The sequence below is a fragment of the Ciona intestinalis genome, chromosome 12 (assembly GCF_000224145.3).
Source record: "Ciona intestinalis chromosome 12, KH, whole genome shotgun sequence".
Classification (NCBI taxonomy): domain Eukaryota; kingdom Metazoa; phylum Chordata; class Ascidiacea; order Phlebobranchia; family Cionidae; genus Ciona; species Ciona intestinalis.
Window position 1 is genome coordinate 2284133 of NC_020177.2, and position 16320 is coordinate 2300452.

At 35.4% G+C, this 16320-nt stretch overlaps 2 protein-coding genes across 2 annotated transcripts in view; one reads left to right on the plus strand and one right to left on the minus strand.

The window, feature by feature from the left end:
• Nucleotides 1-341: 341 nt before the first annotated feature.
• Nucleotides 342-9512, minus strand: LOC100176526. Its single transcript, XM_002127003.5, has 17 exons — nucleotides 9379-9512; nucleotides 8395-8508; nucleotides 7710-7836; nucleotides 6884-7037; nucleotides 6468-6639; nucleotides 5731-5835; nucleotides 4958-5093; nucleotides 4571-4732; nucleotides 4425-4510; nucleotides 4297-4352; nucleotides 4133-4222; nucleotides 3607-3728; nucleotides 2568-2744; nucleotides 2388-2506; nucleotides 1989-2110; nucleotides 1001-1097; nucleotides 342-575 (listed from the first exon to the last, which is right to left on the minus strand). Exons 1-17 carry the CDS (start codon nucleotides 9425-9427, stop codon nucleotides 463-465), a joined length of 2001 nt encoding a protein of 666 aa, XP_002127039.1. The 5' UTR covers nucleotides 9428-9512; the 3' UTR covers nucleotides 342-462.
• A 1289-nt stretch (nucleotides 9513-10801) lies between these two features.
• LOC101241932 (cullin-5-like) overlaps nucleotides 10802-16320 on the plus strand; it is a 12285-nt gene continuing 6766 nt past the window's right edge. The window contains 9 exon segments of the mRNA XM_009862167.3: nucleotides 10802-10886; nucleotides 11138-11233; nucleotides 12102-12215; nucleotides 12714-12837; nucleotides 12840-12886; nucleotides 13246-13387; nucleotides 14073-14218; nucleotides 14969-15131; nucleotides 16069-16199. Coding sequence (XP_009860469.1) covers nucleotides 10872-10886; nucleotides 11138-11233; nucleotides 12102-12215; nucleotides 12714-12837; nucleotides 12840-12886; nucleotides 13246-13387; nucleotides 14073-14218; nucleotides 14969-15131; nucleotides 16069-16199 — 978 coding nt within the window. The 5' untranslated portion in view covers nucleotides 10802-10871.

A 16320-nucleotide genomic window follows, 5' to 3' on the forward strand; every position in this document is an offset into this window, starting at 1 on the left:
GACGTTATCCGTCACGCGAGATATAAAACCACCGTCATTCATTCATATTTCGCAAGCCAAGTGAATGTGAATGTAACTTACTTTATCCTCGCGTAGCCGGAAAACGACAGTCGTTATCACACGGGTTTAACACCTCGTGCTAGCTTACGAGTTACCATGTAGGCCTATGTTACTTTGTGGTTGTTTGTTTTTTGTTTTTTTTGTTTTTTTAAAGTATGGCTGATAATTTGGACAACCCATTAGTGACCACTGGATTAGAGCAATTGCCGTCTTTCCCAAGGACACATACGCCCACAATGGTAGCAGCGTCAAGTTTTTAGTCAAAAACCAAACTCGTAATATACAAGTCTACCCAGTTGGTGTATTCACAAGTAGCATATATATGGGCGGAAAGAAAGCATAAACGAACAAATTTAAATTACATGAAACTTAGTTAATTACGTCATATATACTACGTAATGTCTACGTCACAATACTCTTTCCACCGTTGGCGTTAATGTTTGAGTTTATCCATGGAATAAAGTGAGCCACGTTGGTGTAGACTCCAGGGTACTTTGCACGGGCACAACCAATACCTGTGATAAGCATAATTGTTTAAAGTAAATGTAAGGTGAGGAAAGATGGGACACCTTATCATTCTATCTTCTCGTGAGGGAATATGGGAAACCCTCTTATTCTATTTTCTCGATTGTCACATTTGGTAGTAAACAAATAAAATTCAAATAGTTATAAAGCCGTATGCCCTTGCGACTTTTATAGACCGTTCTTTGTTGTTTAAAACACGATCGGGATATGTTGATATTCTGTGCTAAAGGTGTCCCATCTTACCCCAGCAAAAGGTATATATGAAACAGAACACCCGTGTTATATCGACTGTCGTTGGCCCGCCACACGAGGATAAATAAGATAAAATTATAAATTTTATTTACTAGTTTTTTTTTGCTAACGTACATTCATGGTCACTTACACATGTTTATAAACTGACCGAAACTAAACTTACCGAAACTAACGACTCCAACGACCGCATATTTTCCCTCTGAGTTCCTGCACACGTAGGGTCCGCCTGAATCACCAGTGCAAGCGTCTGAACCTCCAGTCTGTAAAAAGTTTGCACACATAGAAAAAACAAAACGTGGTGAAAAAAGGTTTTATAAAATCTATGTATAGTATTGTGAGGAAAAATGGTCACCGTTGGAATATAGTTAAGTAGGGTGGGGTAAGATGGGCCACTTTTAGCACATAATATCCAAATACCCTGATAGTGTTTTAAACAATTAACAACGGTCTATGGGAGTCGCGAGGATACGGTTTTATAATTCTTTGAATACTTTTTGTTTACTACCAAATGGGACGAGAAAAAGGAATAAAAAGGTGTCTCATCTTCCCCCACCCTACTATATATCCAATATATTGTTTTCGTGTTTTCAAATATTACCAATAGTATTTTAAGCCTCACGGTTATATTAATATGTAAATACTACCGAATGGGACGATAAAAAAAGAATGAAAACAGTAACCATGTTAGACCAAACTAATAAATTTTAATCTGATAAAATTAGGCAAATCGATTATTTTAATAGGTTGTGTTTAAATTGCCTCGCAACTATACGGGTGTTCTGATTAACATATCTGAAATCCAGTCCTGCATAAGAGCATGATATCTAAAAAATAGAAGTTTATATTCTAGCTAGACCCAAGCGTTTGAAGTTGTTTTACTATTGGATAGTTGAAATTATATGCACAGTATATGGTGGGGGAAGATGGGACACATTTTTACTCTTTTTTGTCCCTTTTGGTTGTAAACAAATAACATTCAAACAATTATAAAACTGTATTCTCATGACTTCCATAGACCGTTGTTAATTGTTTAAAACACGATCCGAATATCTGGGTATTATGGGCTAAATGTGTTCCGTCTTCCCCCGTCCTATACTATATTAAACTATTGTAAAGTTTAATGTGTATTAAGCTATTATAAGCAACCTAACCTTTAAACCAGCGCATATCATGATATCATCAATAAATAGTTCGGTTCTCTTGTTATATCTCGACTTGCAATATTTGTTGCTCTTTGTAGGAAGCGTCACCCACATCAAGTTTGCTGCGGCAGCTGCAAAAAAAACACTAGCATAATAAACTGGAACGCTGTTCCGAAAACTCCATAAATTTATTAAAACTAAAAAAAGGCTAAAGTAGTCGTGAGAAAGGTGTTTATAAAAATGGTGGTCATAAGAATGGTGTTCAAAAACGTATTGTTGTAAGAATGGTGTTTAAAAACGTAAAAACGTATTATTAAATTGTTATCTGAACCAGGGCCTACTAGAAATCCAGTCCTGGTCTACTCTGGCATATATAACACAGCGTAATTATGACGTAAGGTGACGTACAGCTTTGTCCAAGTGACTCATTGGTAACACCCCACCCACTGACTTGACAAAGTTCTCCTTTTTGCTTGATTGGAAAACTCTCATCCGGAAGACACGCCGGTTGTACCGCGTCAGTGTACCTACGTCATAAAATTTAACGTCAGAGTCGATGACGTATGTGGGACGTCATCAACAATTTACCTGGCACAGCGGCCGTTTACTTTTGCGAGCTTAAGTAATGCAACGTCGTGTCTTGCCGAGGGGTAAAGACTGAATTCTTCATGAATTATCAATCTTTCAATAGCAAAGTCTTGCTCTGTGTCGTCCGAGACACGGTTGTTCAAATCTCCAAGGCGGACGGTAAATATTGATGCATCCCTGTGACAGAGAAAACATTTTTCTTCGATCTAATTTTATGATAACATGAATTATAGTACTGTGGGGTAATATGGGATACCATTAAGACCTAAATCCCATTTTCACTGATTGTGTTTAAACAATTAACAACGATCTTTTAGAGTCGCGCGCTGCGACTATAGTCTGTAAATATCCTTTTTTATTCTTTGTTATACTACAAAATGGGATGAGAAAATAAAAATTAAAAGATATCCCTTCTTACCCCACCCCTACGTATGGTCTCACTAATAGTTTTAAGTTATCTATTTAACCCCGTTTTTTAAACAGCGCGAAATAATACAAGGCGAAAACAGATAAAGAACTATATTTTCACTTATAATAAAACTTAAGAGGTCTATTTATATATGCTGTTGCTACAAAGCATATTGTAGGTCTGGAACAAAACTTTACGTGATGAACACAACATGGCCAGAATAGGTATTTTAGATCTTTAAGAAGTCCATATTATATGGATACTTGTTTTGTCGGTATTACTTTATAATCATTGCATGTGAATGAATGAATGTAACTTACTTTATTCTCGCGGGATCGGAAAACGACAATCGTTATAACACAGGTGTTCATACACCTCGTGCTAGCTTATACTAATAACCATGTATGTTACTTTGTGGGTGATTATTTTTTAGATTTTTTATATATGGCTGATAATTTGGACAACCCATTAGTGACCACTGGGTTAGAGCAATTAGCGTTAAGTGTCTTGCTCAAGGACACATACACCCACCATGGTAGCAGCGACGAGCCATGACTCATTACCTATTTGTTAGAGGCAGCGCGCGCTAAATACTTTGCCACAGCGCCGGACGATGTAATATGACTTTACCTATCTATAAAGCAATGGGCTGCAGTAAGGACCCAACACTCATCAATCAGTGTCCCACCACAGTTGTGGATAATCTGGTTTCCTTCTGTATCAAGTTGTGGAACTCGGAATCGAATGCTTGCCTGTATTCAAATACATCATCATGATATCAACTCATTCAAAGCCATCGGTATTCTATATTGGTGTAGGTGAAGTCATACAGTATGGCATTGCATGGGAGCTGAGATTTCGACCACTTTTGGTCTTTACCCCAAATGGTATATACCACCCATTATTTACCAGAACTGGGTTTCAACATTGTCCGTTAAGTATTTTGTCCAAGGACCCACGCCAATCAGCGCCGGTCTCAGTATCGAGCATAGAAGCCCATACTGAGTTATGATGCAAGCGTCCAACAACAGAACTGACGGCGCCGGACCAAACATACAGTATACTAAATAATAGTAAAATAGGATATTGGTCATGACGAGGCCACAGTCAATACTCAATATGTATTAGCACAGATCTTAAAATTTTAAAGCTACACCTGCCATGGAAATTGACCCTCAGCCGCCTCGAGGCCGTTAACTACCCTCCCTTTTGTTTCTTCACTCTCATATTCCCTTTGCATGATTTGCTGAAACATACGTCATTACTAAAACTACGTCATCTTTCGTTACATCATCAAGGTAAATTGCACGCAAAACCTACGTCAACGGATCGTATTTGGATCCTCCCGCAGTTCATCACGTGCCTAACGTCCGCAGCTGCGTGGAAAATATATGACGTCATTAGATGACGTAAAATGACGTCATTGTACGAGGAAAAAAACAACTTACGTTTCTTGCAGAATACCTTGTACTGCGCGTTGCAGTTGGTCTTGTGCCATCTACCCTGGTGATAATATGAACACCTGTCCGTGTCACTGTAATCAAACAATCCCGTTAGTTACGTCACAGATGCCGATTTCGTAAACCAAACTTACAACGTCGTGCGCTTTCGTTCCCATTTACGGAAAGTGAGATCTGAACCATCGATGTCGTAGAAACGATTCCCCCTCCGTGATGCTTGCATACCAAGCCAGTATCTACCCCTGGTATCATAGTGTTGCAACAATCTTCTTATGTACGAATGCTCCTTCCTAGTTCTGAAAACAATGCAAGGATAACAACGCTTGTGACGTCACAACTTAAAGTGACGTCATAACTTAAAGTGACGTCATAACTTAGAGTGACGTTATAACCTAAACTGGTTTTATTGCCTATAGCAACGTCATGATCTATAGTGACGTCATAATCTAAAGTGACGTCATAAATCATACTGACGTCATAACCTAAAATTACATCATAACATAAAGTCACGTCATACATACTTTGGCACTACCAGAGATCCATTAAAATACGAGCAGATTCCAACAGCACGACCTCGCCGCGTTACAATGTAGCGAAACAATCTGTAACATTTCTTTTTGAACAAGAACCAACCATGTCCGCACGTCGCGAACTTGTCTGTGACGTCACAAAATCAGCACTTTATTATTATGTTACTTCTGTTGCCAGGTCAAATGTAATTTTGACTATTCGGCTTCTTATATAGGTACGAAAAACGTTCATTGATTCTATACCGAAGTTTCGTTTATCAGGGTTTTCAAGTTTTAAATCGTATAAAATAAATGTTGTTCTGAGTAGAATACAAAATATTTGTCTAAAACACGGTCAGGATATTTGGATATTCTGTGTTAAAAGTGTCCCATCTTACCCCACAGTAATTTAATTCTAAATTTTCGGTGTTGTAAACGAAGAGACAAATAAAGTTATTATAATAGTATTTTGATCAGTATAATGAGTCGACTCAGTCCTAACTCCCAGGTTCTCGTATTTCTTTATATGGTAGGGTGTTGGGGTAAGATTGGACATGTTTTTATCCTCTTTCTCGTTTAATTTGGTAGTAAACAAAGCGGATTTATGGAATTTATATACCCATAGCCTCGCTCCAAAACAGCTTTGTTAATTAATAAAAACACGATTAGGAAATATGGGTTTAAGTGCAAAAGCTGTCCATCTCACCCCACAGCATTATATACACCTAGAGGAGTTTCCTTTTAAAAAACCAAATAATTAATAATTATGTTACACTTTCACTTACTCTTAGAAATGAATCTGTTTGCGCCAGAACTGCGGCGTCTTGCCCCCCTCACCGTGATGACGTCATCACTTGACGTTTCGAGGAAGTCCGGCAAGCCTGATTCACCTAAAAGTTATTGGGAATTTTGATGATTTAAATAATAGCAGATGTTTTGTGCAGGAAACGGAAGTTAAACTACGTCAGAAAGCGAAAACACTTCGGTGGAATAGGGGGTATTTCCCTCTGACGTTTTTATGCTATATGGTTATACAAAAACATATGAAAACCACTGTGAGTCCTTTTACGGATTGAGTTCTTGGCTAGTTTCATGGTATAACATAACACTATTTTCTACTTCTTCGAAAATAATAGCGAAGATCCTAAATTATTTAAAAATCGAAGATAAGAAAATGAACAAAGTGAAAGAAAATAGTTTAATAACATCGCGGCGCTATTCGGGTGATCGGCCAGTAATATGGGAATAAATCTTATAGGTAGGCTTAAAGGTGGCTGTACACAAGGGGATAGCGAAATCCGGACAAAACAGACAAAACGTACGAATTCCGGATACTGTGTACAGCCACCTTTACCCATAAATAGGAGGATCTCTATAGAACAATTACTNCGCATAAGTTTTAGAGTAAATAGCTCGCATAAGCTCCAATCAAAAATTGATCCTGTTAGTAGCGAGGCAATTAGGGTCTTTTACTTACGAAACTCAATCGTTTAGTTCATTAAACGGTGTTTCTATGTATTACCTAAAGTGCACGCATCACTGAGTTCGGCGAAAGTTGTCGAAGCTGGTTGGTCCACCCATCGCCACCACTTTCTTGCGTCATCAACACGGTTTCTGACGTCATTATGGGAGTTTTCGTCATAATCGAAATGCAATCCAGTGATGTCCAAATAAAGATGGCCGACCTCCGGGACCTTTATTTAAAACATGAGTTATTTCCCCTTGGCAACTTATTTTTCATGAAAAGACTTTTTGCAAAACCTTATCTCTAGATACTATTGCATCCATTTCTTTATTACCACTATATTAAGTGAAAAGGTAGGATGCAAACGAAAGAAAACGCGCCACTTTGAAAGTTTCCAAGTATAGAGTTATGTATGATATTATGGCTGCAGTCAACGAATCAATTTGTCTGATTCGCATCAACTCTCGTCTCACCGAGTCAGAAAATACATGGTTTTTCATCCGAAACAACGTGGCGTCAGATGGATTAGATTCAATGTCCCATTTGCACCAATCTTCACCACGATTCGCTTCAGTGTTATCGTACCAGTTCACTTGCAAACCTCCTCTATTGTGAGCACAAAACAATCTGCAAAATTCAGATTTCGTTTGTTTCGTCGCAAAACTTTTTTACACAAATGCCTATACCTACATCACAGTGGATATATTACATAAAGATATGTGTTAAGTGGGATATAGTCAGCATATATAAAGTCTCACGTTTTCGAATCGTGTTTTTACAATTAACAACACTCTTTTACAGATGTAAGAAAACGGTTATATGTGATAGGGTGGGGTAAGATGGTACACCTTTTTATTCTATTTTTTCGTCTCTTTCAATAGTATAAACAAAGAAAAACATTATAAAACCGTATTCTCACGACTCCCAAGAATTATAAAACCCTATCCTCACGACTCAAATAGACCGTTGTTTATTGTTTTTAAAACCTAATCAGAATATTTGGGTGTTACGTGCAAAAGGTGTCCTGTCTTACCCCACCCTACTATATAGTTTGTAGATATTCTTTATTTACTATATATCAAGAATCATATATAGTATCATAGTGTAAGAGAATTCTTCTCACACCAACGTTATAAAGATATTCTTTGATCAGATAGAAAACAGTCGCTAAAGAAGATTTTGGAACTCTATAAGACCTATACATGCCAAGCAACCACACCGGAACCAATTATTCCTAAATCACATCTACTCATGTCCATAAAGTTACGAGGTTTTAAAATCCTAAAATGTTATTCTCACTTGGTTTGGTTCTGGTTGATAATGTAATGGGAATTTTGAAGCGGCACTTTAAGCCACCAAATTTTCGCTCCAGTACGAGTGAACTTAACTCCTCGATCGTGACTTGCATCTTCGTGTTCTTCAGAGTCTATGAGTCAGCAGAAATAAACGTAAAACAGCAAAATTGAAAATGAATTTTAAAAGATAAAAGAATTTTTATATTTAAGTAGTAAATTTTGAATATTGGTGTATTTGTAAGAAATAACTTTGTAAATTCGTAATATCCGTTGTTTATATAAAGTTAAATGCGTATGCATATAGTTATATTTATTATTTTTTCGATAGAACTAGGAATAACGTTAAGAGTCCTACATTAGAAAAAAATAAAAAATAAAAAACTTAAAATAAACCCCTCAAAGTTACATATACGTTGTAAATTTGTAAGCGGGCACGAGGTGTATGGAACAAAACACCCGCGGTATAACGAAAGTTGTTTTACCCTAGCATGCGAGAATACATAAAAGCTCATAGTTCCCGATCGTGTGTTACACAATTAATACCGCCTTTTTACAGTCGCGGGACTACGGTTATATAGTTTTGTGAACTTTGTTTGTTTACCATACCAAGTGTGACAATAAATAAGAATGAAAAAACGTATAATATAGTACGTTCATTTAAGAATATAAGAAATAAAAAGTTGTCTTACCATCGTCGAGAGCCATGTAGGGCCCTGAGTGCCAATGAATGTTGTACCATGACGTAGGGATCTCAGCTGATGACGTAACCAACCTGGCGTCAGATGGTCGCATACATTTTAAACCTGGTAAAAAGTTCAAAAATTTAAACCCTCGGGTATAAGTAAAACAAGGAATTTAGTTTTGAATTTAGGTTAATACGAATTAACTTAGTTTAAAAAGTTAATTCGTCACACTGTAGTTTTATCTTTGTTATTTGCTGAGATGAATTTTAGCTTTGATAGGATCATATTTTTTCAGAATTTTATTACTGTTTTTCAGAATGGATTTTTATTTCTTCATGCACAAATTGTTGCATTTAAATAAACAATTACCCGCGTGGTAACATACTTGGCAACTCGTGAAGCTGACAGTATAGGTGTATGAAACAGAACACCCGTGTTATAACGACTGTCGTTTTCTGCACACGCGAGGATAAAGCAAGATATATCATATTTATTTCAGAGAAAATAAGATTTTCTTTATTTGGCATTGCTTGCTTTTTGAAGTAAAAGCAAATAACATTTTATCTACGTTGTACTAACGACTATAGTTTTGTTGTTTTAGCTTAGATTCTGTCGTTGATTTTTAAACAACCTGCCCTTAGTTATCGTGTTTAAAAAGATAAATAAAACAGGGTGGGGGAAGGAACACATTTTCATTCTATTTTCACGTCCTGTTTGGTAGTTACATTCAAAAAATTATAAAAGCGTATCCTCACGACTCCCATAGATTGTTGTAATTGTTTAAAACACGATCAGAACATTTGCATATTATGTGCTAAAGGTGTCCCATCTTTCCCCACCCTACTACAACAAAAAATGCGGTTATGTTTTTAAAATATGTATATTAACCGGTATAGGGTTTATTGGGCACATACTGGCATAAATCTTAGGTCCCATGGTGTCACGCGCTGCAGGACCTCACACACATTGAATAGAATATGTACTACTTACCTTTAGAACTTGCAATTAAATAAGCGACGAGAAAAATAACTATTTTCATTCCGTTGAAGTTTAGCGCATACGAATCTTTCTAATATAAATAAAAAAAACTATGTAATTAAAACCTGCAATAAAAATATACTATTAATACCACTCTGTTCCAAGCGTGGCTGACCGAAAATGCGCGAACCAGCGCCTGTACTTATTTATACCATCCTTGAATTTTCAATCTGTATTGATTTCCGCAGAGTAAATGGAAAAGCTGCATGCTCGGAACTGGAAGTCTGCAAACAAACTTTCTTTTCAAGCTTGGTTTGGAACGGAACCGAGAAAAGTGACGTCACGTTACGCCTGCCTGCCTTCCAATTGCCCCCCTGTCTTTTCTGGACTGACACGGTGTTAGACCATTCGCGTAATAATGGTTCGTTTGGAATAACTCTTTGAGTTTATTGGCAATGCAGTTTACACGTTATTGCAAATTTTTATATGATCTCTGTACGAAGAAGTTACGATTACCGTATGGTTGCTAATACCGTATTTGTAAACGGTAGAGAACATTGTAGCAACGAAAATACGAAAACATATTGGAGCTCCATCTACCCCAGTAATATTTTGACCAGTTGTTTTTGTTTTCAAGATATTTTCTCTGCTTTTTTCAAACAATTACGTCATAAGTCAGTTATAACTTTCAGATCAATTTACTATGACGTAAGAAACCGCTTCGTCCGCGTCAATAAACTGCTGACTTTGGCGTACGGTCGCCACATTGGTTACGTCATGGGTCACGTACAACTGCTTTAGCTCACGATAAAGCTAACTCAGGAGTGTTTTTATCTCGCTTTTTAAAACGAGAATACCGGGTTCGAGGATAGATGCTGCTACCACTAGTTGTCCTGTGTGTATTTGGACAACTTGTTGTTCATTGCTTAAAAAATGGTAAAATGTGTCACCCACAAGTTAAGTACGATGTAACTGCCAGATGTAAGAAATGTATAGGACTTCTGTGTTTTAATTTCCGATGTTGTTTTTAAATGAATGTAACTGGCATTATCCTCGCGTGGCCGCTAAACGACAATAGTTATAAGTTATAACACGGGTGTCCTATTATCATTCACTTCGTGCCAGCTTACGAGTTATCATGAACTTTGTGGATAATTTTTTTTATGTATGGCTGATAATTTGGACAACCCATTAGTGACATTTGTTATTTTATCTATTTCCGACAATACAAGTTAGCAAAAAATATATTGTTATCTGTAGCACACTGAACTAATGTTCATAGTTAGGAGAAAAATAGAAGGCCGACACTTAAATTTGGGGTTATAGGGGGCTAAAGAAGTTAACTTATTCACTCTCTCGCATTACCGATAAAAGTGCTAGAAAAAAAAGGGTAAGGAAGAGAGAGAAAGTAGCGAAAAAAGAAAAACAATTTTTCTTCTCACCTTGACATCACTTTTTTTGGATTTGTGTTGACGTCATATGAGTTTGTTTGCATCGAATACAACATGTCGATGCTCGTGGTATGTATTTTGACCATTAGCTTATTTTAATCAAATCACGCCGTTCCTAACTTATAAAACATAATAAATATCGACTTATTTTAATAGGAGAACGGGTTTACTATGTATAATTGTCATTTTAATAGTGAGTTTTATAATGTTTTAATGCTTGTAATAAGAAATAGGCTTGACTTTAAAAAGGTCAATTCTTAAATTTGTCAAGCTGTATTATTACTTTTGTTTTTTAACTATATTTTGTATTTGATGTACAGGGAAATCAACAAACTTTTGATGAAAAATGGCCGACTATGCAACCTATTATACTCAAATTGCTGAGTCAGCAATCAGTGACTCGACAGGAATGGCAGGTTGGTTGAAATGTGTTTTTATCAAAAAAAGAATTCCAAATCATTATAGTAAAATTGAAATGTATAGACGTCAAACGTCGATAAGCAAATAAGTGCCATAATTCATAAGAGCAGTTTTACAACATAAGTAAAATATGCCTGTCAGTAACAGTATATGTGTTTCCTAATTTTGAACCATGTTATTTATTCTAATAAATAATATCGAGCTTGTATGTTACAGTGCGATTCATGTCATACTTTACAATTCAGTGGCTTATATATTTCAAACTAAGCTTTAACACCATTGCAGAAATTGTTCCAATAAAAGTGCTAACAGATGCATAATGTGCAGCTGTGTTGTAATCACACTCATATTCATTAAACATAGATAGGGATACTTATTGAATAATGTAATGAATGTGAATGCCATATATTTATGTTTTATATATTGGAATAATATAGTCACACTCACAAGTATAGTCACATTGATTAATGTGGGTAATGCAATATACTCTATCTCTGCTTATTTGTATAGACGTTTCATCTTTATGGTAAAACCTGGTTTGCACTTAAAACTGGTGTGATAAAACCTGTTATGTCACCTCTGCTATACCTATGCCTCTTTTAAAAATGAATTGGTATATAGTAGGGTGGGGGAAGGCAGACACCTTCAGCACATAATATTAAAATATCCTTTTTAAACAAATAACAACGGTCTATGGGAGTTGTGAGGATATAGTTTTATAACTCTTTGAGTGATCTTGGTTTACTACCAGATAGGACGAGAAAATAGAAAAAGGTGACCTATCTTCTCCCACCCTACTGTAGCATTCAAAAGATACCCAATGTTTTGTCTATGCTACCATCTACTGAGATCCCATTTTTACAGGATTTATTTTGGGACGTTCATTCAGTTTGTTTGTGGGACAACCAAGTTGGACCTGAAAAAGTTCACACTGCGCTTAAAACGAATATTTCAAACTTTATCAAAGAAGCACAGCAGGTGATTTCACTACAAGTAAACAGTTAATATTAATTTTGCAAAGTTGATGAAGCATGAGAAATGCAGAGAGTCTGTGGTACTGCTTTTTAAAGATACGTAACTATTAATTTTGCCAATTTTAAAATTAATACTAAATGAAAAATTGTAATTACCTTAAAAAAATGATAATTTAATAAATTCAAGCATTTAAAACACTTTTGTTTGGGTTAAGTTTTAAAAATGTTTTTATACATATTATACATCTTTTTGTATTTATATAAATATATAATATATATAAACTTAGAAATATATATATTTTTCCTTTTTTTATTAAAATTTAAAAAAATAAGGGTAAGTACTTTTGAGAGGCAGTAAGAGTTAAAGTTAAATGCACATTTATATGAATAAAATCTAACTCATTGGTTGTAATGTTTACTGATTACTGCAGTGCAGCAAATTTCAGGGTAGTCCTGCCCACCCCAGGTTTGGCGCCTATGATTCAATTTCCATTTTTCTCAGAGAATAAAAACTCACCATGATGGTAATGCATTGCTGCGTGCTTATATTGTGGAGTGGCGAAAGTTCTTTGACCAATGCGTATACTTGCCTGAACCTTTTACTCAACTTGAGAAGTCACTCAGTGGACACCGTCGAAAAAGAAGAAACAAGAACAAAACACTATTGTTAGAAAGGTGACTATTTGCATAGGAATACTGACGTTAGTTGTTAGTTCAATTTTTAGCATAATCTTGGGTGACACAGCTAAAATGCAATTCCACCAATAGTCTTTAAACATTGGGAATCTAATTGTTTTGATTAATGTCTAATTGATTTGATTAAGAAATGCAAAATACTTTGGATAGGCTTGTTTGTATAGACACCTAGCTGCAAAGTATAAGCTCTTTAAGCTACAAAACTGGGGTGCTGGAACATGTAATGAAAAAACAGTCCAAAATTATCTATTTTCTTATGAAGGGATTTTGTATTTTTGTCATTATATCATGTTTGTAAGTAAATAAACTAAACAAAAATTGAATGTTTTGTCCACTAGCTGATGCTAGACAGCTGGAACAAGAATATTTTCAAGGACATCTATGAGCAACTGAAAGATCGGACAATGGAGTTAATCAAGCATGAAAGGGAAGGAGGGGAACTTGATGCACAACTTGTGATTGGAGTTCGGCAATCTTTTGGTGAGTATTCCTGTTTGATGGTAATATAAATTGTGGGCGATAGACAACTTTCTTGAAAACCATTTGTTACTTGATGAAAAATATTTTGTCACTCGACAGAGAGCATGAGGTGTATGTGTACACAATGTGTGCCTGGTGTATAAGAAGACACCCATGTTATAACTGACAGTGAGCATGAGGTGTATAAATAAATACATCATGTGTGTTTTTCAGTGTTTGTTGTATAAGAAAACACCCATGTAACCATGTTTTAACATGACATTAAGCATGAGTTGTATGAATAGTGAATACACCATGTGTGCCTGGTGTATATGAAGACAGTAAGACACCCATATTCTAACTCGTAGTCAGCATGAGGTGTATGATTAAAGATTAGCTATAAAAACATAGTCAAATTTGAAAATATATAAAGTATATATAGTAGGATGGGGGAAGATGGGACACCTTTTCATTCTATTTTCCCGTACATTTTGGTAGTAAACAAAGAACATTTAAAGAATTATAAAACCTTGTCCTCGCAACTTTTGTAGACCATTGTTATTTGTTTAAAACACGACCAGGATATTTATATACTTTGTGCTTAAGGTGTCCCATCTTTCCCCACCCCACTATATATATATTTATTGAAAGACACTTAGTCATAGCTTGACATGAGCATAAGGTCAATACCTTTGTTATATCACAGTAAACCTTTGTTCCAACCCGGACGACCCTCTTGAAATTTATCGGGAACATTTTGAGAACGCTTACATTGCTTCAACTGAAGAGCATTATAAGTCAGAGGCCGAGACTTACTTGGCTGAACATGGCGTACGGAAGTATATGAAATATGTAAGCCATTTTTTAAATTTTTTATTAAACAAATCCAAATGGTGTAAAAAGTGTTATGCTAGCTTGCTAGGGTAATTGTATAATTTGTGTTATGAAGTTTAAATTCTAAATATTTTAATTAAATTATAATATCTGTTTTTGTGTTTGTACGCTGATAATGTTTTAATAAATTTTGTTGGGTAATGCCATTATTAAACTGAAAGCATTTTTAGTAAAATCAATCATCTTTGAAAATTTCCACCCTTTTATGACTTTAAAATGAAGGTGGTTTGATATTTGTTTATTGCAAAATAAACATAGCTTTAAAATGGGTTTTTTTTATCTTTTAAATCTAGTTCCTGCATACATACATGTTTAATCATGCGAAAACCTGTTTGACTTTTTGTTATATTTTAAATCTAGTTCAAACATACAAACAACGTTCATCATGCAGCAGATTTAAAAAAAATTCTATCTATTCTATTTTTTGTAAATTGTGAGTTTTTTCCTTGTCAAAGACCTGGTATTAAAAATTAAAAAATCCACAAAAAAATAATCAACTACAGAGTAACATACATGGTAACTCGTAAGCTGGCACGAGTTGTTAAACCCATGTTATAACGACTGTCGTTTTCTGGCCACGCGAGGTTAAAGTAAGTTACATTAATTTAGACTAGATTTGGCCCATTACCCCAACACCCAAGTGGCCGAGTTTTAAAAGATAAGAAAAAGTCAAATGAACCTACTGTAATGCAATAATTAAATTCTTAGGCATACCAGAAACTTCTGGAAGAATCACAAAGAGGAACTCGGTACCTCGAATCTTCGTCACAAACACGATTAAACGCTCGTTGTGTTAAAGTTTTAGCCACTCAATTCAGTGAAGCTATTCTTGCAGAGTGTAAACTTATGATACGCGAAAATGAAATGGACCGTAAGTATATTCTGAATTCTGATACTGAATGTAACGTTTTACTTTTTTTGATATCGTAGGGTGGAGGAAGATGGGACACCTTTTCGTTCTTTCTCGTCTCATTTGATAGTAAACAAAGAACATTCAAAGAATTATTAAATCGTATACTCACGACTTTCATAGACCGTTGTTAATTGTTTAAAACACGATCAGGATATTTGGATATTATGTGCTAAAGGTGTCCTTTCTTCTCCCACAGTACTATACTAGTTTGTTCTATTCTGGAATTTAAGCCACATTTGCCCCATTACCCCAAAAAGTGATGCTGGTTAATAGTTTACATACCCAAGTTTTTAAAAATTTAATTCACATTGTATATGATTTTATAGTGTTTCTTTTGTAAATTGTAATTATTTTTACAAATATTTATTAAATAGGTGGGTTGTGTAACATTAAGTTATTAACGGGGCATACGTTTCGTTTTTTTTAAACTAGTGATACCTTTAGTTGCTATGCCCCTTTAAGTTGTAGGGATCATCGGGATCATCTTAAAATGTCATGAATAAGGTCTTATGATAGGAAGCATTTTTATTATCTTATGTATACCAGCACAATGGATAGCCAGTCTGCCTAGTGCTTATAACCAAGAAGTAATGGATTCAAGGCTCGTCGCTGCTACCATTGTGGTCGTATGTGTCCTTCGGCATGACACTTAATTGCTTTAATCCAGTTGTCACTACTCACTAATAGGTTTTTTAAATTGTCAGCCAAACAGATAAAATCAACCATCCCCTAAGTTACATATGTAGTAACTTGTAAGCGGGCACAAAATGTGTAAAACAGAACATCCATGTTATAACGACTGTCGTTTACCCCTGCATAAGAGGATAAAGCAAGTCACATTCATTCATCGATTTATTCATGTAAACCATGAACCAGACATATTATTTCATTACAGGTCTCTACCTCATGTTCAACTTAATGAACCGAGTACCGAATGGAATCGATCCAATGTTAGAATGCTTGCAAGAATACATCGTTCAACAAGGGCTTGCTGATATGAAGGAATGTTGCGATATTATTACTACGGTGGGTATCTTGTTATCATGTTTAATACAGTATATACACTATATATATATATACATTGTCTGGTGTATAAAATGACACCCATGTTATAACTTAATGGTGAGCATGAGGTGTATGCATACGC

Coding starts and splice junctions, on each gene's coding strand:
- LOC100176526 (XM_002127003.5), bottom strand. CDS start 9,427: ATGAAAATAGTTATTTTTCTCGTCGCTTATTTAATTGCAAGTTCTAAA. Junction 8,509..9,378: donor TTTAATTGCAAGTTCTAAAG/GTAAGTAGTACA, acceptor ACTTTTTACCAG/GTTTAAAATGTATGCGACCA. Junction 7,837..8,394: donor CTACATGGCTCTCGACGATG/GTAAGACAACTT, acceptor GCTGACTCATAG/ACTCTGAAGAACACGAAGAT.